Source organism: Saccostrea cucullata, unplaced genomic scaffold (assembly GCF_032062105.1).
Source record: "Saccostrea cucullata isolate Sc308-1 unplaced genomic scaffold, CSIRO_AGI_Scuc_v1 ctg3607, whole genome shotgun sequence".
Classification (NCBI taxonomy): Eukaryota; Metazoa; Mollusca; class Bivalvia; order Ostreida; family Ostreidae; genus Saccostrea; species Saccostrea cuccullata.
In genome coordinates, this window is record NW_026934114.1 from 33,771 (window position 1) to 59,038 (window position 25,268).

At 35.8% G+C, this 25,268-nt stretch overlaps 1 protein-coding gene across 1 annotated transcript; it reads left to right on the forward strand.

Annotated features, from left to right (window-relative positions):
* Nucleotides 1-3,217: 3,217 nt before the first annotated feature.
* Nucleotides 3,218-24,303, forward strand: LOC134239970 (probable serine/threonine-protein kinase pats1). Its single transcript, XM_062722101.1, has 5 exons — nt 3,218-3,406; nt 4,437-4,931; nt 6,584-6,681; nt 16,659-17,879; nt 22,292-24,303. The coding sequence occupies exons 2-5, from the start codon at nt 4,667-4,669 to the stop codon at nt 22,973-22,975; spliced, it is 2,268 nt and encodes a 755-aa protein (XP_062578085.1). The 5' UTR covers nt 3,218-3,406; nt 4,437-4,666; the 3' UTR covers nt 22,976-24,303.
* Nucleotides 24,304-25,268: the final 965 nt, after the last annotated feature.

Genomic DNA, 25,268 nt, shown 5'->3' on the forward strand with positions numbered 1-25,268 from the left:
GCATTTTCTCTTTGTTACTCTGATCTACCTCTGGGTTTTAAGTAACCAAAATAAGCATTCTGAGTGTATTATTATGATAAGCAATGGTGCCTCTTTCAAAATTGTGAATTTCATGGCCTCTAGTATAAAACATGAATCAAATTCAATTGTTGGAAAGTTGTCTTAGATACTCAGGTGACCTATAAGGCCCATGGACCTCCTGTTTCAATAATTTTTTTTATTGTTGCCCAATTAAATTCAAAGAATGAGGCGACTTGTGGCCCACTGTAAATTGACAAAAAATTAAATATAGAAATTTTATTAATTTTTATACGCCCGTCTTAAGACGGGACGTATTATGTTATAGGCTTCGTGTCCGTCCGTCTGTCCGTCTGTCTGTTAGCTTTTCGTTCCCGGCTCATAACTTTAATACTACTAGGCCTAGGATTATCAAACTTTGTCATCTGATGCATCTTGGGTAGAAGGTGTGTTGCGCACAAAAGGTAGGTCGCTCTGACCTTTATTTAAGAAGTTATAGCCAAATATGGAAAAATCCTTTCCGGCCCATAACTAGAAAACCATAAGACCTACAGTCATCAAACTTGGCCAGTTTATGCATCTTAGGTAAAAGGTGTGTCGCGACCTATTTCAAGGTCACTGTGACCTTTAATTTAAGTGATTTTTTTTTTTTAAATGTGTCTTTTTACTATTCATTTACACATCCCAAATAATGTAAGAGTATTGCACTGTTCTTATGAAAAAAAAAGTGTTAAATCAAGAAAATACTTATTTTTTTAAGCATATGCTTGACAGCAATCTATACCAAATATAATGTTTTTCTGAGAAATCCTGCCTCTCCCATGAGTGTAATTATCAAGCACTGGTCAAGAAGAATTTTGATAACAGAAAATTGCATGTCAAATTAGAGAGAAATTAATGGATTTTGAGTGCGAGGAGCTAGCATTGGTGTTATCTATATCCCTTGAGTATTGGGCAAATGGGTAAGCCTGTTTGATTAAAAATAGCTCTTGTTGACTAGCTTAAGTTTTAAAATGAATTTGATAAAAAGTAATTAAAACTAATTTGATATTGCATAATAGACTAATCTGATATTATGTAATATTAATTTAAAAACTAATTTTTTGGGATGGGGTGGAATCAGCATGTCCATATGAATTGCATATTAAAACCTGTCGGACATTAAATCTCAACCAAAAAAAATCTTTAAGTACCTGTATTTTATTAAATTTATAGTAGATAGTGCAGACCCATTCATCTCTTGGTAGTAATGAGTAGACAAGCATCCAGTTAAAGATTAATTAATGAGTTCAATGTAGGAAGGCTAGCTGTCTCAGTCGCTCTGATGAAGCGGTGACCTTATCTGTACCCTTTGGGGATTAGACAGAAGAACTGCTGGTCAGTTTATATCATGTGTCATTTGATGGCCAGCCTTTTCTTTTCAAAATTAAGTTGTTATTAAGACTAATTTGATGATGGGCATTTGACAAGGTCTAACACAACCAGCACAGAAATCTATAAGTGATGTAATATTTATTATAATTGATGCATACATCACAGGGGATGGATAAATATTTTGAGGAATGGAAAAATCATCGAAATCTTAGAATCACGGTTGATGTGATTTTCTTGCACCTAAACTGTTCAAGAAAATTGTAATTTTTTGATGGGCCTATCATGCTGTGGCGCTGCCCTTTATTTTGTATGTAACAAATCACTGATTTGTGTACCGTTGAAAAATGCTATTTTTATCAAAAATAGAAACGTGATTTGAAAGATATAGATCTTTTATTGGGGTAGGGGTTTCACGTTTACATCCATTGCATTTTAACCCCACCCCACTCTTTGAAGCCCTTAGAATATAGGTAGGTATAATTTTCTCCTTTGGCTGGTCACTCTATTTTATTGAAATCTACCTATATGTAAAAGAAGAAAATTGTACCACATGCTATTTGTAAAAAAAAAATTGTAAAATCTAGCTGGCCTTTCCCATATGAACAGATCGACGGAATTAGATTTTCTGACGTAAAAATAAATTCATATGCTAAACACTGACCAATCAGCTTAATGAAATTCGTAATGAGTGAGTACCACAAGAATACTTTGAGAACATGCTTGGAATTTTACTGCTTTCTGATAATTTTTTCTACTCATTTGAGTCACAGTTTAGACTTGGATCTACATAATTATGTACATAATTATGTACAATTTCCGAGATCACAGTAAAATTTATACATACATACGGTTACAAGTAATTGATAAATATGCATTAGTTTGAAGTTTTGTAACGTATTTGGTGAGCAATTCGCTAGGTCTTCAGGTATTCCCGAGTATCAGTAATTACAATTTCAGTTTAATGTGCATTTTTGTCCTAAAAACCGTAAGTGCTGAGTACCCATGCGTATTATGAAGCATAAATAGCCTAAGTTGACCATTAAGCGGTAAATTGAACCTAAACCACGTGTCTGTAAAAAAATGTAAACCAGCATGTATTGTCGTTCTGTCATCGGATTCGACATTGTCTATGTGCGAAATAATAGAAAAGCCATATAAGGTCTTATCGGACACATACATCCCTCTATTGTACTAAGACCAGCTCATTCTCCTGCCGTAGAAAAACATTCTCACAAACCTGGCTGAATTTAGCTGTGATAGTCCCCCCCCTCCAGTTATGGCAGGGCCACAAGGGACGATCAAAGTTTTACATGGGAACATATTAGAATGTCTTAAAAAATCTCAAGAAAGCAAAGCTATGAACCCCTGGTGTAGGACGGGACCACAATGGACGATTAATTTGTTTTTCTCAAACTTTTAAAGCCATTATTTTGTCAAAGAAATATAGTAACAATTACTGGTACTCGGTTAGTATAGATTCAAGTTCAAATCATACATCCTCCCCTTAGGGATAGCTTGATATCACTCATAAAATACTGAATTAGCCAAAGTGCTCTGGTGAGCAATGTGGCCCATGGGCCTCCTTTTTCCTAGTGAGGGTCCACACTTTTTTCAAGAAGAGATAATTCAGAAGTAGCGACAAATTTGGTGATATCTTTTGAAAATCTTTGCAAGAACCAGTGGGCCCAAAAATTTGAAACTTACAGCAAACCTTCTGAACGAAGTGTTGAATCAAGTTGTTCAAATCATGTCTTCAGGGAGCATTATTGTGACTTTTTTTATCCAACTTTTGGTGTTTTAGATCAAGTTGAGGGATTAAAGACATTCTTGAGAAAGGAGAAGACAACCGTGTCCCATGCCAGAGGAATACTCGTTGGATGTGCTGAGGCGGGAAAAACAACTCTACTGAAGAGATTAAGAGGGCAACATCACAATATCGGTGAAGTTACAGAGTCCACCAGGGGGCTGGAAGTCCATCAACATCTTTTCATCGTTAAAGATGGAATTTTAGAAGGTAACTGATACACACACAGGACATATAGACATTTTTTTGCTGTTTTACAGATTTTAAATTTTAGCTCTTCTGAGCTGAGCCAAAGACCTAAAGAAAACATACTCTGGCACCATCGCCCAAAAAGATTTTGAGACATGTGATTTTTTCAATGCAGTTTACATAAAATATGCAAAATTGTGTGCGATGGTGGCAGACACTATTTTTAAAGCAAAATAAGCACAAAAATCGGTTTTAACATGTTTAAGGAGCCTTTCTGTATTAAAATTAAAAATATGTATGACAGTAGTTTGATCCAAAGGGCCGTATAACTATCACATCTCTTTGACAGACACGGTTCATCAAATCAAACTTGACATTTCTCGTCTTGTTTGATCTAATGATCTGCGCCTGACAACTCAATGATATACGACTCTTCAGATCAAGTTACTGTTATAATGATACAAAAGTACCAGTCTATATTCAATGTTATTTATTATGCCCCTTTCGAAGGAGGGAGTGCATATTGCTTTGCTGCTGTCTGTTGGTCTGTCGGTCCACTTTAGTTTCCGTTCATTTTATTCGCAATCGTTGCACATATTGAAATGAAATTTGATATACAGGTATATCACATAAAAATCTAGGTAAATTTTTTATTTGGGCATGATAGCACCATTTAAGCCAGAGTGATGCCCCTTAGACTTAAAAAATTTCCAATTATTTGCAGTTTCCATTCATTTTCTTCACAATGGTTGTACATACTGAAATGAAATTTGGTATACAGATCTAGCAGATAAATATTTAGGTCAAGTTTTTTTTGGTACGATCGCACCATTTTTGACAGAGTGATGCCCTTTTGGACTTGGTAAAATTCCCATTTTGGGGGAGGGGGCATAGGTGTTTTACAAACATCTCATGTTTAAAAAATATCACATTCATTAAAAAATGATGAATATGAAAATATATCTGTGATTAATTGTAATGTTATTAAGTATTTTCTAGAGTACATGAACTTAGAATGTAAGATGATTAAATTATTTACATGTATTAACAGTAGCTGATGACGATTCACCATTGAAGACGTTTATCAGGATAAATGCTGCGGACCTGGTGCCAAACATTAGCGGTGAAGTTGACATTTCCAATCCAAATGAAAATAGAGACAATTCGGAACTGAAAAGTCCTGATAAAGAGAGGGGGGAAATCTATAGCCGAGAAGAAGAGAAAGTTGAGTTGCCTAGCCCACCACCTGAAGTCAAAGAAGAAGTCAATACAGTAGAGGTAATGGCCAGTGTTCTCTCCTCAGAAGCACAGAAAATGGTGAAGGATGAAATTTTTCAGAAAATCTTGTCTGAAAAAGAGAACTTACCAACTGTCAGTATGCTGGATTTTGCTGGTCAGTTAGCGTATTATGCCTGTCACCAAATTTACGTAACACCAAAGGCCTTCTTTATCCTTGTGTTGGACATGACTAAGAAGTTTGAGGATGTTGTCGATAGGGAGAAAGATAATCAAGAAGGATCAATCTTCTCTGTGTGGACTTACAAAGGTAAGGCATTATGTTGTGATCTCAGAGTTTTGTCTGTGAGCCTTACACTCATCAAGATAAAAAAAATATGCGGTAGAAGGCATTCAAACTTCCCAAAAAATGTAAGAGAAAATTTTAAAAAAATTACAGAAAATTCAAAGTTGGGCTAGGGGTAGGGGGAGGGGGGTAGTTCACTATAGCCATTATAAGCATCTATTTTTCTGACTGTTAACTTCACATTATTTGCAATATCTAAAGGGCCAGTAGACAAGTTTCAATTAAACTTTTTAGCTCACCTGAGCTGAAAGCTCAAGTGAGCTTTTCTGATCATATTTTGTCCGGCGTCCGTCTGCCTGTCCAGCTGTCTGTCTGTCCGTCTGTCTGTCTGTTTTCACATTTTCGACTCTTCTCAAGAACCGCTTAGCAAATTTCAACCAAACTTCCCACAAAATATCCTTGGGTGAAGGGGATTCAAGTTTGTTCAAATGAAGGGCCAGGCCCTCATTCAAGGGAAGATAATTGGGAATTCATGAAAATTTTGTGTCATATTTTAAAAATCTTCTTCTCAAGAACCACTGTACCAGGAAAGATGAAACTTATGGGGAAACATCCTGTAGATTCATGTTTGTTCTGATTATGACCCCCGGGGGTAAGCGGGGCCAAAATGGCCGACCAAAGTTTTACATAGAAATATATAGGAAAATTCTTTAAAAATCTTCTTCTCAAGAATGACAAAGCCATAATTCATCATATTAATATGGAAGCATGTTCAGGTTGTGTAAATTCATGTTTGTTCAAATCATGACCCCCAGGGGTAGGGCTGGGCCAAAATGGCCGACCAAAGTTTTTAAAGATATATATTATGAAAATTCTTTGAAAATCATTTTCTAAAAAATAGCAAATCCATGATTGGTCATGGGACTACTTATGGATTTAAACTTTACAATAACAAGCCATTTTCTTCTTTTTCCTACCCTTAGTGCTCAGGTGAGCGATGTGGCCCATGGGCCTCTTGTTACAAATTGTGGTGGGTAACTGAAGGACTAAGCCATCTTCTAAAGGAGAAAGATACATGTAATTAAAAATAAATGATCAATGAATGGCATTCAAAAAATGTTCTAAGAACCATTCAGAGTCGAAAAGGTTTAATCAGAAGCATCCTCTCAGAGTGAAGATCCAAGTTTGTTCAAATAAAGTACCCTAAGAGAAAAGAAGGACCACAATGGGCCAAAATAATCTAACAGCAAAATACAGGATTAATTAATAAAAATCCCTCTGTCTGGAACAGCTAGCATACTTAAGTTTTGATAAGTTTATGATGATTATAAGATTGCCTGATGGTTTGTTACATAATTATGTACTATTTGCTACTGACACTTTACACAGTAGTTAATTGTTGGATATAATTATGGAAGACTTAGTGAATTTTAAATTCAATTTCATAAGCAGTTTAATTTTCATTATTTACCAATGAAACATTTAGCAATTACATAAAATTAAAAATATCTCATGAGTGTTTTTACATAATTATTGAGCATTTTTGCATTTTTGTGAAAAGAAAAGGCCTGTTTCTCATGTTCCTGCTCACTGTTGTAAGTACTATAGAAGTGTTAGTTCTCGTCAATGATGTTTGTCTGTTTTATCCTATTACCATGCCCTATTTTTTTTTACAGACTACCTGAAGTTTTGGATAACCTCAATCAAGACATTTGGAGGCTCTAAGGCGCCACTGTTCATTATTGTCACACACACAGAAGGAACGTCTGCAGAAGTAAGAATTTGAACTGAAATGTAAATATTTCATACTAGATGTAAATTATAAGAATGAAGATAATTCATTTTTTCCCGGTTTAAAATTTATGCAGAACACTCTCTTTTGCTCATCTAAGCCAAGACTTAATTGAGCTTATCTGAATAAATTTGTCTCTCGTCTTTTTAGCTCACCTGAGCCGAAGTTACAAGTGAGCTTTTCTGATCACATTTTGTCCATCGTCTGTAAACTTTTCACATTTTCAACTTCTTCTCAAGAACCACTGGGCCAATTTTAACCAAACTTGGTCTAAGGGATTACTGCGTAATGGGGAGTTTAAATTCTAAAATAAAGGGCCATGTCCCCTTCAAAGGGGAGATAATCAAGAAAAGAAAAAAAAGGGTTGGAGGGCAGGGGTCATTAAAAATCTTCTCAAGAACCAGTGAGCCAGAAAAGCTTAAACTTATATGAAAGCATCCTGGGATAGTGTAGATTCTAAATTATTAAACTCATGACCCCTGGGGTTAGGGCGGGGCCACAATAGGGAATCAAAGTTTTACATAGAAATATATAGGAAAAACCTTTAAAAATCTTTTTCATAAGACCATTGAGTCAGAAAAGCTGAAACTTATGTGGAAGCATCCTGAGGTAGTGTAGAATTTTAATTATTCAAATCATAACTCCCAGGGGTAGGGCGGGGCCTCGATGGGGAATCCAAGTTTTTATATAGAAATATATTGGAAAAAATCTTCTTTTTAAGAAGCAGTGGGCCAGAAAAGTTGAAACATCCTGGGGTAGTGTAGATTTTAAATTATTAAAATCAAGATGGGGATAGGGGGTGAGGGGATAATGGACCACACTAGATATAAGAAGAGGGGAAATCTGGTAAAGAACTGCATCACAAAAGTTATTCAGGTAAGCGATATGACCATGGGCCTCTTGTTTAGCTTACCTGAGCCAAATGCTCATGTGAGCTTTTCATTTTCAAAATTTGTCCATCGTTTGTTGTCGTCGGTTTTGCCGTTGTTAGAGTAAACTGTTCAAATTCTCAACAACCGGTGGACCAATATCAACCAAACTTGCTACAAAGTATCCTTAGGTAAAGGGAAATCAAGACTATTCAAATAAAGGGCCACATCCTCTTCCAATGGTAGAAAATTATGAATTGGTGAAAAATACATGGCATCTTTTAAAGATTTCCTTCTCAAGAATCAAAGGGCCAGGACAGATTAAACTCGTGGAAGCATCCTCAGGTAGTGTAGATTCAAGTTTGGTCAAATCAATTACCCCAGGTGAAGGGTTGGGCCACAAAGGGGGATCAAATTTTAACGTAGGAATAAGTAGGAAATTTTTTTTAAAATCATCTATTCAAGAACAATTGAACCAGGAAAGATGAATCTCAAGTGAAAGCATCCTTTGGCAGAGTTGGCGAAAGAGGAAAAAAATCTGTTGGACATTATTCCTACAGATTGTCTAAAAAACACAAAATTACAGGACATACTAAAAATTTGCCGGACCAAATGTATAAACAAAAAAATGTAAAATTGAAATTGATTTGAGATTGAAGGAACTCTTTCTCGGTGGAGGAAGAAAATATCTGTTGGATGGGGACAATGTGCTAGGGCCTAGTAAATACAATGCAAAATGGATCATTGTGAAGTTTATAAAGACATATTAGAAATAAATCCTGTTGAAATTTCTTGCTAAACATTCGCTGAATCACGGTAGCTAGTCCTCAGATGATACATTTTTAGGTCACCTGAGTAAACTCAGGTGACCTATTGCTATCTGTTTTCGTCCGTCGTGCGTTGTGCGTTAGCATTTGAACATTTTCAGCTTCTTCTCTGAAACCACTGAACCAATTTTTACCATATATGGCACAAAGCATGTATGGGTGAAGGGAAACAAAAATTGTGAATTTCATGATCCCTGCCCCCCTGGGGCCTGAGGGGTGGGGCCAAAACCATTAAAATTAATGCAATCTTTAAAAATCTTCTTCTTTACTCCTGGACATCAAGCAGTCAATCTGTTTGCATGATTGTAATCAGCAATGAATATACTACCAAAATTGTGAAATTAACCCTGGGGTGAGGGGTTCTAGTGCTAGGGCGGGGCTAAATAAGTAGGTAGTGAAAATGCATTATTTCTTTGAAAATCTTCTTCTCTGCTCCTGGGTATTAAGTAAACCTTTTTTTACATAGTTATAAAGAGCAAAGTTCCTTACCAAAATTTTTAATTTTATGGCCCCTATATCAATCTGGTGTTAGGGCGGGGCTTTTACTTTGATTATATAGTGAAAATACATTATTTCTTTGAAAATCTTCTTCTCTGCTCCTGGGTATTAAATAAACTAACTAAGTACATAGTTATGATGAGCAAGATTGTTTTTGGAGCAGGTCTATTCCTAAGGAACTATAAGCCCTTCTTGGAACTAAACTTGCATGGATTATGCATCTAGGGATGGACATTACCAGACTTGCTCTGGATACTGGATCTGGCCTATATTTTCATTCCCAAGTAACTATAAGCCCTGCCTGAACCAAACTTGCATGGATGATGCAGCTAGGGATGGACACTAACACACTTTCTTCGGATGCTGGACCTGACCTACATTTTTATTCCTTAGTAACTATAAGCCCTACCTGAATTAAACTTGCATGAATGATGCATCTAGGGATGGACACTACCAGACTTGCTTCGGATGCTAGATCTGACCTACCATTAATCTGGAAAATTTTACGTCAATTTTATTTTGTGAACTCGGGTCAAAATAGGGTTCACTTGATTAATTTTTACATTTCAAAATTTTGCAAATTACCACTACACTAAAAAAATATTTTTGCAAATGCAATGAACTCGCAAATTTGCTAAAAATTTATGTACAGCAAAAATTTCCAGATTTACGGTTTATTGTCATTCCCAAGTAATTATAAGCCCTACCTGAACTAAACTTGCACGGATGATGCATCTAGGTATGGACACTGCTTGATCTGACCTATCTGCCTGAACCAAACTTGCATGGATGATGCATCTAGGGATGGACACTACCAGAATTGCTTCGGATGCAAGATCTGACCTACATTTTTAGCTCACCTCGACTAAGTCGAGATGAGCTTATGCTATACCCCCAGCGTTGGCGTCGGCATCCCAGGTTAAAATTTTAGGAGCAAGTCCATTCCCAAGTAACTATAAGCCCTACCTGAACCAAACTTGCATAGATGATGCATCTAGGGATGTACACTACCAGAGTTGCTTCGGATGCTGGATCTGACCTACATTTTCTAGATGAGTGACCAGGTTAAAGGTTTTGGAGCAGGTTCAAGTTTTTGGAGCAGGTCCATTCCCAAGGAATTATAAGCTCTACCCAAACCAAACTTGCATGGGTGATGCATTTAGGGATGTACACTACCGGAGTTTTTGGAGCAGGTCTATTCCCAAGGAACTATAAGCCCTACCTGGACCAAACTTGCATGGATGATGCATCTACCAAAGGACACTACAAAACTTGCTTCGGATGCTGGATCTGACCTATATTTTCCAGATACGAGGAAGTGACCAGGTTTTCCCACGTAACTTTATGTCCTGCCAATCCAAACTTACAGAAATGATGCATCTAGGGATGGACACTACCAGGCTTGCTTCCGATGCTGGATCTGACCCACATTTTCATTCCCAAGTAACTATAAGCCTTACCTGAACCAAACTTGCATGGATGATGTATCAAGGGATGTACACTACCAGACTAGCTTCGGATGCTGGATCTGACATACATTTTTATTCCCAAGTAACTATAAGCCCTACCTGAACCAAACTTGCATGGATGATGTATCAAGGGATGTACAATACCAGACTAGCTTTGGATGCTGGATCTGACATACATTTTCATTCCCAAGTAACTATAAGCCCTATTTGGACCAAACTTGCATGGATGATGATGCATCTAAGGATGGACACTATCAGACTTGCTTTGGATGCTGGATCTGACCTATATTTTCTATACAAGAGACCAGGTTAAAGTTTTGGGAACAGATCAATCCGAATGAACTTGAAGTCCTTTATTACTGCAGTATTAACAGTTATGAATTTTTGTTTGCACTATTCATGTTTTTCACGCTATACCCGTAGAAATGTGTATTTGCCATGAAAGGGGTTAAACACAACTTGCAAGAATATTGTTGCTGGGATGAATACTAAATATTAAGAAAATATGATGTGATTACTTAAATTGATAACATTCGTCGAGGTGAGCTTCGTAATCTTTGATTACCTATGTTTATTCCCTAGTAACTATAAGCCCTACCCAAACCAAACTGATCAAATTTTATACACATACAAATTTTCATGTTGCTTTACTTTTAATATATCCTTGGCTGGCCATTCATGTACTATAGACATATTTCTAGTTTGATAAGCAATTTTAAGGGTGCCTTTTTGAAAAATTGTGCAATCTGTGGACCTAGGGTCAGGGGTTTATATAACATTTTTGAATAAGTTTTCCTATTATATCACAAATGTAATAAGTTTCGCTATAAACCCTGAAAAATCACACCGGAAACAGTTATGTCCGGCCGGAAACAGTTATGTCAACCTCCGACGGAAGCAGTTATGTCATCCTTTCAATCACGTTCATGTGTTTTTACGTTACACATTTTTAGTTCGGGTTCGAGATTTTATGACGTCGGTTGCTAAGCAAAAGTAAACAACACAGCGTATTTCTTGACTTCAAGAATGCATTTTTGGATTATTTGTGTACATTTTAACGATTTTAAATGATTTTAAATTTTCTTTTAATTTTAAAAATGTCATATAACATATACCACATGGCTTCTCGGGCGACTATACAAGAATATTTGCCCCTCGATGACAGGAAAGCCCTGGAGTGTTATGTCACCCTCTGCCTTCAGGTCCGGATGACATAACACTCTAGGGCTTTCCTATCACCTCGGAGCAAATATTCTGGTATGTCACCCTCGAAGCCATGTGATATATGTATAATGTCACAGTGTTAGGGACACTACTCATTATTGCTGAATATTACTGATTAGTTGAAATGTGTTTTTGTTCCCCTACCCTACCTATGGGTATTAAGTAACAAAAGTAAGCAATTGCTAAGTGTTTAAGTCTGGGAAATAAATTTTGAAAAAAGTGTATAGTTATGATTAGCAATGGTGCCTCTTTCAAAATTGTGAATGTCATAGCATCTAGCTTAAAACATGGAGCAAATTCAATCACATAAAAGTTGTTGCATGATGCTCAGGTGACCTATAAGGCCCACGGGTCTCTTGTTTAATGAAGACGACTGAGTTGAGGGTGAGGCCACTATAGGGTATCAATTGAAAGTTAAAGATAGGAATAGAATACATAGGAGAAACCTTTAAAAATCTTCTTAAGATCAGCAAAGCCATGATTAGTCACAGTTATATGAAAGCATCCTCTGGTAGTGTAGTTTCAAGTTTGTTCAAATAAATACCCCTTGGGGTAGGTTGGGTATGGCAATGCACTTTGAGAAAATATTTCAATGTACTTTAAAATTGGACCAAAATCAAAACATTTCGAGACTATAAAAAAAAATTTCTGGACTTAGATTTTAGTAATGGAGAGAATTTGATTTGCTGCAATTATATATCTTTCAAAAAACATTTTATTCATGAACATGTATTGATTTACTCTCATTGAGAACAAGGAGAAGACGAGTAGAAGGTTTCTCAGCCCTATCTTTTCCATATACATAAGGATTGGTAAAAAATTTAATTGAAAGTTTTGGGGGATAAACCACTCTAAAGGTAAGCCCCAATTTTCAATGCGTACACTGTATATCATTTATATCTTTGCAAAAAAGTGGAGCGCCTGGGATTTGCAATACTGACAAAGCCATAAACATTTTTTTTTTCAAAGTGCGCTAATATGGTTGATATTAAGGCACTTTTGAAAAAAAAAATTCAAAATGTGTTGACTTGGTCCTTTAACGCACTTTAAATTTTTTATAAAGAGCGTTATTTTCAAAGTGCGTTGTAACCTTGGGGCCACAATGGGGTGTCAAAGTTTAACATAAGAGGAATACATAGGAAAAATCTCTTCTTCTCAAGAACAGCAAAGCCATGATTTGTAATAATTAAATGAAAGCATTCTCTGGTAGTGTAGATTCAAGTTTATTCAAATCATGCCACGAGAGGTTTTGATGGGACTTGATGTTCTCATGAGCAGCCCAGCCATAGTTACATGAAATCATCCTCAGATAGTGTAAATACAAGTTGTTTAAATCATGACCCCTGAGGTATGGGTGGGGCATTAATGGGCGAGCAAAGCTTTTAGAAGGATAATGTAGAAAAAAAAAACATCTTCTGGAGAACAGCAGAGCTGTGATTGTTTCTATAAAATTTATATAGAAGCATCCTTGGGTAGTGTAAATTCAAGTTTGTCCAAAGGATGACCCCAGGGTAGATTTTGGGTCACAATGGCTTATTAGGGTTTTATATAGGAATACATAGGAAAAGTCATCAAATTCTTCACAAGAACAGCAGCAGTTGTGTATAACAATCAAGAAAGATCAATTTCCGGTTATGCATTTGATGCAAATAATTCCAGTACATAGGTAGTAAATTGAACCAATTCAGGCAATAATTGATATTTTTATTAAAATATAAGAATGTGATTCCATGAGCAATTTATTTTTCTTTAAATTTACACTCTCATAAAATGCCATGATTGTTGATTAGCAACGATATTTGTTTTGAAGCAAAGGCTGTTAGAGTGAAAACGCAGATTGAAAATAATATTTGCCTACCAGAATTTGTGTTAATCTTTACTAACCTCGAAAATTCAATGTCCACCCTCACCATGCATCCTATCAACCGAAATTTGAACCTATAATAGTGTTTTATTTGACAAATATTCGAAGTAAATAACATTGCCTGTGCATGCAATAATTGAGTTGTTATGAAGTTGAGATTAACAAAAATTCTAGTCTTGTGAAACACAAAAGCCCTATCACCATCTGTTACCAATTATGGCCAGGCTAAAGTTTTTTTAATGCCCCACCATGAATATGGCCGGGGCATATAGTGTTTGTCATGTCCGTCTTCCGTCCTTCCGTCACACTTTGTGTTTACTGGTAGCTCTGTTCAAAGCTCAGTTTCAAAGAAACTATCCAAGATATTTACATCAAATTTCATATGCTGATAGATATTGATGAGAGCTATGCAACTGCATCAACATTTTTTGACCTTGACCTTTCCTTTGACCTCGACTTCACTTTTCTTAAAGTAGTGTTTAGCTCAGTTTTAAACAAACCATTCAAGATAGTGTTATCAAACTTCACATGTTGAAACAAACTTGCACGGATGATGCATGTAGGGATGAACATTACCAGACTTGCTTCGGATGCTGGATCTGACCTACATTTTCCAGATGAGTGACCAGGTTAAAAGTCAGAAGGTCAAGATTATTGGTATCCAATAAAATGTCTTTCCACAAAGAATACATATGAGAAGTAACAAAGCTGTAGCCCTAACCGCTCAAAAGTTATGGCTAAGGTTTAAAAAAGATTAAATGTAGTTCAAACTTTAAGGTCAAGGTCAAAGGATCAAAGGTCTTGATATCAATTGAAAGGTCTTGTCACAAGAATTAAATGTGTAAAATATAAAAGCATTAGCCCATACTCTTTAAAAGATATGGTTAAGGTTTGTTTTTAAAAGTAGTTCAAACTCAAGGTCAAGGTCAAAGGGCCAAGTTTCTAAGTAGCCAATGAAGCGTCTTCTTACAAGGATTACATTTGTAAAGTATGAAAGCTCTTTCCCTTACTGTACAAAAGTTATTGCCAAGGTTAAAGTTTTTAACATGAGTACATAAATCGCCAAGGTCATGTCATAAGGTCAAGTTTGGTTGTATCAATTTAAAGGTCTTGCCACAAAGAATATATATGTAAAGTATAAAAGTCCTATTATCTACCATTGAAGTAAAAAATTAAAAATTTTGTTTTAAAGTGGGTGCGAGGTCAAGGTCAAATGTGGTGTTACCCAGAGATAGGTCTTGTCATAAGGAATAAATATGTGAAATATGAAAGTCATAGCTCCACTAGATCAAAAGTTATCGGCAAGGTTAACGTTTTTGCGGACAAACAGACAAGCGGAGAGACAGACAGACAGACAGACAAAAACTATATACCCCCTAAACTTCGTTTACGGGGACATAAAAGAAAATTGCTCATGGTATCACATTCTTATATTTTACTAAAAAATATTACTTATTGCCTGAATTGGGTCAATTTACTACGTATGTGCTGGAATTATTTGCATCAAATGCACAACTGGAAATCAATCTTTTTTGATTGTTATACACAACTGCTGGTTGTGCAACTCATCGATTAGCAGGCGTGAATGATTGTTAATATAAAATCATAAACTCACAGTCTTTGTGTGATACAGTTTCACAGTAAACATTACCCTATAAATTAGGCCCCAACACTTTTTGCATCCTTAACAATGCTGCATTAGATTTTTAGGTCACCTGAGTCACTTGCCCTATTGCTATCCATTTTCATCTGTCGTCTTATGTCATGTGTTAACATTTGAACATTTGCAGCTTCTCCTCTGAAACCACTGAACCAATTTCAACCAAATTTTGTGTAAGGCATCTATGTGTAAAGGGGAACACAAATTGTGAATTTCATGATCCCTGCCCCATTGGGGCCTAAGGGGTGGGGCTTAAACCACTAAAATTAATGATTTTTTAAAAAATCTTCTATATTCCCGGACATCAATCAGGCAAACTGTTAGCATGAATGTAATGAGCATTGAGTCCTCTATCAAAATTTTGAAATTCATGGCCTTAGGGTCAGGAGTTTAGTGCTAGGATGGGGCTATATGAAGGATATGGAGATAACGAACAGTATTTAATCTCAAAATCCATAAAACAATACAAAACAGGAGCAGAGCAAACACAGACCTCCGAAACATCAGAGGTGGGATCAGGTGCCATAAATTATATAGTAAAAATGCATTATCTCATTGAAAATTTTCTTATCTGCTCTTGGGTAATAAATAAACTAACATAGTTATGACAAGCAAGAGTGCCTCTTCTAAAATTGTTAACTTTATGGCCCCAGGGTCAGTGGTTCTGGAGTTAGGATGGGGCTCTATTGATAGTATAATGAATATATACAGCAGTGTTAAGGTGGCTCTTTTGATTATATAGTGAAAATAAATTCTTCAAAAATCTGCTCCTGAGTATTAAACAAGCTAACTAAGTACCTAGTTATGATGAACAAGAGTGCCTCTTCCAAAATTGTTAATTTTATGACTCCAGGGTCAGGGGTTCGTATGTTAGGACGGGCCTCTATTGATAATTTAATGAAAATGCATTAGTTCTTTGAAAATCTTCTTCTCTGCTCCTGGGTTTTATGCCAATGATCCAAGTATATATATTTATAATGAAGAAAGGTGCACATAGCAAAATGGCAATTTTTTTTTTACCCCCTAGGTCGGAGGAGGGGAGATACATAGCCTGACAATAAATTAATGCTTTGAAATATGCTCTGTGGTATTGACCCCAGGGTTAGTGGTTCCTTTCGTTTGAGGTGCACAGCTGGTTGTTACATGATACTCAAGTAACCTATAAGGCCCATGGGCCTCATGTTTCTTAAAAGTTTCTAACGTCAGAAAAAGCATGAAAAAGTCAAAGTTATGGAGCAATTTTCACTCTCACTTACTTCTGCAGAGCAGCTTGGCAAAGTTAGTCAGATTAATAATAAGTGGCATCCTCAGCAAAAGTTGATTCAAGTTTATTAGTCTGGTTATATTATAATCCTTTGAGCGATGTGGACCATTTAGAGCTAGTAAATAGCCATAATATGGGATAAGAAATGTTTAGAAGTATAAAATCAAGATATACATGTATTTTTAAAATTATAGTTTAGAATTCATAAGCCAATTAGACTTAGAATAACTTTGTAGCTCATGGGCCTCACGTTGTATGGTTTAAGTATTTGTTTACTTCTTCAGGAAATAGAGAAGTACTTTGAAGACTTCTGGAATGCTGTACCAGACGAGGATAGAGATTGGTTAAGTGAGTCTCTAAATGATCGTGATTATGCAGTGGGTCTAGTTGAACTAAATGATGAAACAAAGACAAAACTGGAATCAATTAAAAAGTCCATAGTTGAACTATTTACAGAAGAGACCAATACAAAAATTCAAATACCTTCTTCATGGGCTTTAATGGAACAATTATTATATGAAGGAGGGTGGAAAGTCTTGTCCCTTGATGAAATCAGGAGGCTCAACTCATCCCTTCCTGATGAATACCAAATTAAAAATGATGAGGAAATGTCTAGCTTTCTAAAATGTTTCCATGACAATGGCATTCTTTTGTATTTTCAAGATGAAAAATTGAGGGAACATGCAGTACTTGACATTCAGTGGTTTGCTAAAGCTTTCAGTAAGATCATTGCTGATAAAAACCACATTAACAGAGACTGCAAAACAAGATTAATCAAAGAGTGGAAGTCCTTCAACAAAACAGGAGAACTTAAAGATAAAGTGGTAAATGCACTATGGAAAGAAGAACCTCTATACTTGAAACATAAAAGTGAAATTATGTCTTACATGGAGAAGCTTCAAATGCTGGTACCTTTGGAGTCCTCTGGGGCTGTATCAGAAGGTGACATGTCATGGTATGTCCCCTGTATGAACAAAAAGCAGTTTCTAGCCAACTTTTGTGAAGATAAATGGGAATGCTCCTCCATTTTGTGCTATCGATTCACTTCGTTTGCCATGTTTGTGTTCTACAGACTGGTAGCATACTGCATGGGGTTTCTGAGATGGAATGTTTCAACAGATGAAGATCATGAAGGAAGTCTATGTCTTTATCAAACAGCAGCAGTGTTTGATCACAATGAACACACTGTTGTTGTTGGCATATGTAATGATGATATACAATTGCAAGTGTTGCGAATCAGACCATTGGCTATATATAAAGAGGTAACAAATGAAATCGGAGACTCCATTCAAAATGCCATAAAAAAGTTGACAGAAACATTTATTGGCACAAACATTTTCCACAAAGGATTCAAATGCCAAAATATTATTTGTAATGAGAAAGATATATCTTTCTCTCTTGAAAGTGAACTGTCCAAAATCAAAGCTGAAGAAACGCAGTGCAAGTGCCAACTTCAGAAAAAACACGTGATAAATATACAAAGGACTCTGGGTTTCTGGGAAAAGGTAATTACATTTGTATAATATATCATTTCAAACCCGCTCCAATCAGAAAATCGTATTCAGTTAAATATTGTCAATGCGTATTTCTTTTTTTCTCCACAATCACATCTACAGAACTACATGTGACAAAAATATATATAGAAAATGCAAATCGATAGCACTTATGAACTGAAAATACCATCATGACTTGATTGAATAAAGGAAAGATGGTACAAACAAAAATGGATGCCCGGATAGGTATATATTTTTGGGCCTTTTTTCATTGAAAATGATGCAAATAGTAAATTTATAGAAAAAGAAATTATCAACCTTCTGTGATGTTCAAAATTCTGCCTCTCTGCATGAAACCATCCTAAATCTATACAAATACTTTTACTTCAAATCTGAGTTTTTGTGAAAATTTAAATGAAAAAAAAAGCTTGGTGTTGAAATTTGTTCTGTTTACTCATTAAAACATGACTCAAATTTTTATGTTCAATTTGTTTTTGACAAAGATTTGTTTGTATCATCTGTCCAAAATACTCATCGTAGGTCAATCTGGATAAAATCATTGTCACAAACAAATGAACATAAATATCAAATAGGAAGAATTGAGACCTTCTTCTGGTTCACAATTGTTATCACTATCTAACATTCTTTGTGTAAAGTGAAAGTTTAAAAAATGATATGGTAAATATTTTAAATTTGCACTACGCTGTAACATAATTTATCAGTCAACCAATTTAATCTTGACCGATATTATACACATTTTATCTTAAGGACATACGCAACGTACCTTACCTACTGATAGATTTCCAATATATTCCAAATTTAAACTTATAATATCATTACTTGTTCATAGTCAAAAAATCATGATGCCTTACCAGACGTTTTGAAAAGATATAGAATTTTGAAAATTTTTGCATTATTCAGAAAAAAATGTACAAAAATTATAAAACATGAATTTCAGATTTTTTTCCCTTCAAAAATTGTTTTACAAGAGGTGTAAAAATCCATTTATAGAAATTAAAAATACTGCACACAGGTCTTTCATTTAGTGGAACTCTTCAACTCCAGGGGAGAACCCCAAAAAGTTCAAACTACGTTGCATATGACCTTAACATCCCTTTCCTGTCCTATTATCCTACGTTTCCTCATTTAATTTAAAGCAATTGGCTTTTTGAGATTGACATCACCTCAATGTTATCTAGTTTGTTTAGAAATTGTTGACATGTTCTAAAACAACTGTGTTTTCATTTAGCGTTGACCATATTAGTTCAGAACTCCCCTTACCTGGGTTGATCATTGATAACTGGAGATAGTTTACTCCTTTAAGCCAAGTTGGCTAGTAACTTTGGTAATTTATGCACTAAAGAGTTTATTTAATAAATATTTTTGATAACATCTTTTATCTATTGAAATTGTAAAAGAGCATAAAAAAGAACATCATTTAACTATCATTCGTATATACATGTAACAGGTACTCATAGAAACTATAACAAGGTCATTAATTTGCTTAGGTAACATGAAAAAATCTTTATATTATTTATGCCCCCCCCCCCCCTTCGAAGAAGTGAGGGCATATTGCTTTGCTGCTGTCTGTCGGTCGGTCGGTTTGTCGGTATGTATGTCGGTCTGTCTGTCTTCCTAGTTTACATTCATTTTCTCTGAACCGTTGCACATAATGAAATGAATTTTGGTATACAGAAGAATATTTAAAGCTGAACACGATTCGTAAAAGAAATGTATCCGCCATTTTAGTTCCCCAGACTGGCTACTCTGCAGACCCATATAAATAGGGCAAGAATTAGAGACTGTTCAGTTTAATCAGTCGACACCGGTGTAGACGGACGTATGCTATACAGAACTTGGTAGCGAGAATAATAACGTAATACTTTGTCTAATGCAGGAAAGTAAGATACCAAATAAATTTACAATTATAGCTGTATAAGTCAGAGCAGTACACAAACAACATAGATAAATGTAACTGCAATAAAATATAAACAAATGTAAAGATAACCAGCACGAACACGGGTCGCCATTCCATGCCGATACCTGTGACAATAAAGCAGTCAAGTGTAACGAAAGCGACGAGTATACCCTAGTATTGATGTATCGTATGCCTATTTATGAGTCGTGTTCAGCTTTAAGTCAAGTTCTCTTTTATGTACGTTCAAACTATTTTTGACAGAGTTATGCCCCTTAGAAAAAAAAACAATTATTTGCAGTTTCAATTCATTTCCTCTGTAACCGTTGCACATACTGAAATGAAATTTGTTATACGGATTTTTCGGAAGACTATTTTGGTCAAGTACTGTTTTGGGTACAATTGCGCCATTTCTGACAGTTACCGGGTCTTTTGTAGGAATATCAAAACTCCGACAATGGATTCGGCACAAGTATTTAATAATGTGCATTAATATGACAATAAACCTAACTATAAATCAAACACTCTCTCACAACACAATACACACAAGACAAATACTTTACATTTAAGATTAGACATTAACAACACATAAATTATGTGATTGTTCGCTGTCGGGATTAATTATTGAAAGTAAAATATAAAATACGTTTACATGATAATTACAATAAAGGTAAACAGAAAGCTTACCAGGAATCCAGTTAATTACACTCCAAGTAAATACTTTGAAGATAACTTAAAATCAATATACACAGATACACAGTCTTTTACCGTAAAGGCAAAATCGTGGGGGTAAAGAATTTGGCGGGTACAGTGCTTATGTACTGAGTGCAGAAGTTAAAACATGCATATTAATTAAGTAGAAACGGTCAGTCATTGGTCAGCAGTAAGGTCACGTTTGGTCACCAAACCGGAAACACGTGTAAACAAAAGAATAACAATGTCAAATGATCTATCAAAACATTCACACTAAACACACACTCAAACAAACGCAGCGAACGAGCTTAATTGGCAATGCGCGCCAATTATTAGAACAAATTAAAATATAACATCTGTGACATATCCTTTTGGACTTGGAAAAATTCCAATTTAGGGGGAGTAGAAACGGGCATCAGCAGTTAGTCTTAGGTTACAAACATCTCTTAGAATAACAATATCACATGATCTCTCAAAGTATTCACACTAAACACACACTCAAACAAATGCAGCGAACGTGCTTAATTGGCAATGCGCGCCAATTATTAGAACAAATTAAAATATAACCCTTTTGGACTTGGAAAAATTCCAATTTAGGGGGAGTGGGGCATAAGTCTTTTACAAACATCTCTTGTTTGTTTTTAGCTCACCTGAGCCGAAGACTGAAGTGAGCTTTGCTGATCACATTTTGTCATTCGTCCGTCCGTCTGTCTGTCTGTCTGTCCGTCCGTCTGTAAACTTTTCACATTTTTGACTTCTTCTCAAGAACCTCTTCGCCAATTTTGACCAAACTTGGTACAAAGCATCCTTGGGTGAAGTGAAATTTAAATTGTTAAAATGAAGGGCCAAGTCTCCTCACAAGGGGAGATAATCAAGAAAACACAAAAATAGGGTGAAGTCATTAAAAAATCTTCTTCTCAAGAACCACATGGCCAATATGGCTGAAACTAATGTGGAGGCATCCTGGGATAGTGTAGATTCTAAATTGTTCAAATCATGATCCTCGGGGGTTGGGCGGGGCCACAATGGGGAATTTACATAGAAATATTTAGAAATTTTTTTTAAAAATCTTCTTCTCAAGAACCACTGGGCCAGAAAAGCTGAAACTGACGTGGAAGCATTGTTGGATAGTGTAGATTCTAAATTGTTCAAATCATTACCCCTGGGGGTTGGGCCACAATTGGGAATCAAAGTTTTACATAGAAATATTAAGGAAAAATCTTTGAAAATCTTCTTCTCAAGAACCACTGGTCCAGAAAAGCTGAAACTGATGTGGAAACATTGTGGGGTAGTGTAGATTCTAAATTGTTCAAATCATGACCCCCGGGGGTTGGGCGGGGCCACGATGGGGAATCAAAGTTTTACATAGAAATATTTTGAATTTTTTTTTTTTTAAATCTTCTTCTCAAGAACCACTGGGCCAGAAAAGCTGAAACTGATGTGGAAGCATTGTTGGATAGTGTAAATTCTAAATTGTTCAAATCATTACCCCTGGGGGTTGGGCGGGGCCACAATGGGGAATCAAAGTTTTACATAGAAATATATAGGAAAAATCTTTGAAAATCTTCTTCTCAAGAACCATTTGGCCAGAAAAGCTGAAACTGATGTGGAAGCATCCTGGGGAAGTGTAGATTCTAAATTGTTCAAATAATGACCCCCGGGGGTAGGGCGGGGCCACATTATTCATTACAAATGGGAAATCTGGAAAAGAACAATATGACAAAAGATTCTCAGGTGAGCTATTTGGCCCATGGGCCTCTTGTTTATATTTCTGCTTAGTTGTCTTCATTACAATTACTATCGTCAACTGTTTCAGAGAAAGTTAGGAGATTCTAGCAGTCAAATGGCTTCTGCCCAAGGGCTGGAGGGTCGATCTAGGTTTGCTAAACTTGGAATGGCAACAAACGATGTGTTGAATAAGGCGTACAGAGATATTCTTGAATCAGAAATACCTCCCTGCTATATTGAGAACAAGGTGAATACATTATCGACAAAAAAGAGAGGAGATCTAAAGTTGAATCCAGATCAAGAAAATCTTCTGAAAAAGGCAAATATTTCTGGATATAAGGATTTTGATATTTCATTAACATACAAGATGATAAGAAACATTTGTTCAACTATCCCTAAACCAACAAAAGGAATGTGGGGAAAAGAGCCTGCAGCAGTAGACATTACCGTTGGTGACGATATTGAGAGAATTAGGTTAATCCGAAACTCTCTGACTGCACACGTGAGCTCAGCCTCCACCTCTCAGTCAGAATTTGATGACACCTGGTCAGTAATGTCCGATATCTGCCAAAGACTGGAAACCTTCACTGGAAAGACGTACCTGGATGATCTTAAATACATTCAAAAACTGACTATAAAAGAGGAAGATGAAAAGGCTATTATAGAAAAGGTTAAAATGGAAAGTGACAGTGAAATGCTGAAGTCAATGATGTCAGATATCAAGGAAATAAAATCAGCAGTACTACAGCCTAAAAATATGGATCCCACTTAATAATATTACTCATAAAAACTGTTGTATATATGTGTTGTGTGTAAAATCACTTAAATGGAATCTACATTGAAACCAATTTCAGTTCTAAATTGACTTTTAAAGAATTTGAAATTTTTTCTTCTTATTTGACATTGTTGACAGAATAAAGAACATTGGATTGGTTGATTTTGATATCAAAGTTGTAAGCTATTGTTTCCAAAGAGTTTCTAATAATATTTTTAGCTCACCTCAACGAAGTTGGGGGGAGCTTATGTGATACCCTCGGCGTCGACGTCGGTGTCGGCGTCGGCGTCCCTGGTTAAGGTTAAGTTTTTTGGAGCAGTTTTCTTTTTAATTATTTCTGTGTCCTATACTGATTAGACATGCATGGAAGATGGTTTTAGTGTGTTTTATTGTACCAGACAAAGTTTCAGATGCTGCAATTGCAGCAAAGGAATTACCAGGTTGATGTTTTTGGAGCAGGTTAACATTTTTGGTGCAGTTTTTGGTGTGGGTTTCATTTCCAAGTAACTATAAGCCCTATATGTTGACCAAACTTGCATGGATGATACATCTAAGGATGCATACTACCATGCTTGCTTCGGATGCTGAATCTGACCTACATTTTCCGGTTGAGTGAACAGGTTAAAGTTTTTGGTGTAGGTTTCATTTCCAAGTAACTGTAAGCCCTATGTTGACCAAACTTGCATGGATGATACATCTAAGAATGCATACTACCGGGCTTGCTTCAGATGCTGAATCTGACCTACATTTTTCTGGTTGAGTGAACAGGTTAAAGTTTTTGGTGAGGGTTTCATTTCCAAGTAACTATAAGCCCTATGTTGACCAAACTTGCATGGATGATACATCTAAGGATGCACATTAGCAGACTTGCTTGGGATGCTGAATCTGACCTACATTTTTCGGTTGAGTGAACAGGTTAAAATTTTGGTGCAGGTTTCATTTTCCAAGTAACTATAAGCCCTATGTTGACCAAACTTGCATGGATGATACATCTAAGGATGCATACTACCGGGCTTGCTTCGGATGCTGAATCTGACCTACATTTTCCGGTTGAGTGAATAGGTCAATGTTGTTGGTGCAGGTTTCATTTGCAAGTAACTTTAAGCCCTATGTTGACCAAACTTGCATGGATGATACATCTAAGGATGCACACTACCAGGCTTGCTTCGGATGCTGAATCTGACCTACATTTTCCGGTTGAGTGAAAAGTTAAAAGTTTTTGGTGCAGGTTTCATTTCCAAGGAACTATGAGTTCTTTAATGACCAATCTTGCATAGATGATACATCTAAGGATGCATACTTTCGGGCTTGCTTGTGATGCTGAATCTGACCTACTTTTTGTGGAGTAGTGAAAATGTTAGTTTTGATGCATGTTTCATTTCAAATAAACTATTAGCCCTATTATGACCAAACTTGCATGGATGATACATCTAAGGATGCACACTAATGGACTTGCTTCGGATGCTGAATTGGACATACATTTTACAGATAGTAGACAAGGTAAAAGTTATGGTTGCAGGTCTATTACCAAAAACTATAAGGCTTATATAACATTGTATAAAACTTGCACAAATGCTGCATCAAAAGATGAAAACTCTCAAATTTGCTTCAGATGCTTGATTTTCATTACATTTTCATGAAGAAGTAGTTTAAATTTTTTATGTAGGTCTATTTCAAAGTATCACATCAAAATTGCTTTTAAAAATATTTTCATTTTTGGAATGTATACTTTTTGTTGGTTAATTGTGTGACTTTGCCTTACTTAAAGACAATATTCGTTGAGGTGAGCTCTGTAATCTCTGATTACCTATGTTTTAATGTAGTACATAACATGTACATATACATTGCAAATATTTTGATACATTTTAATGCTTCTTGCAAATACGCGAGTTTCGAGATTGTAACTCTCCTGCAACAGAGGCACAAAAAGTATCCATATCAGCAAGAAGGTGGGACAGTTTGTTTATTTATACAAACTTGCATATATGAATGAACGATGTTTATAGCTTTTAAAATTAATTTAATGCTATAGAAAGATAAAAATGTTAAACAGTGATGCATTTTATGATTTTATCAAGCTCACCTGTGTATATTTACATATCTACTTTCAATTATAGGGTACTTGAAAACGAAATAAATGTTGTGGTCTTTACAAAAGTAAAAGATCTTTTTGATTGTACATTCTCTAAAAAAGTTAGTGGGCTTTTTGAAGTTATAATAAGGAAAAAAATCAATGTGTCATTTAGATTGCCGATATGTTATGATCAGTTTCATGTTTACCGTATTTATT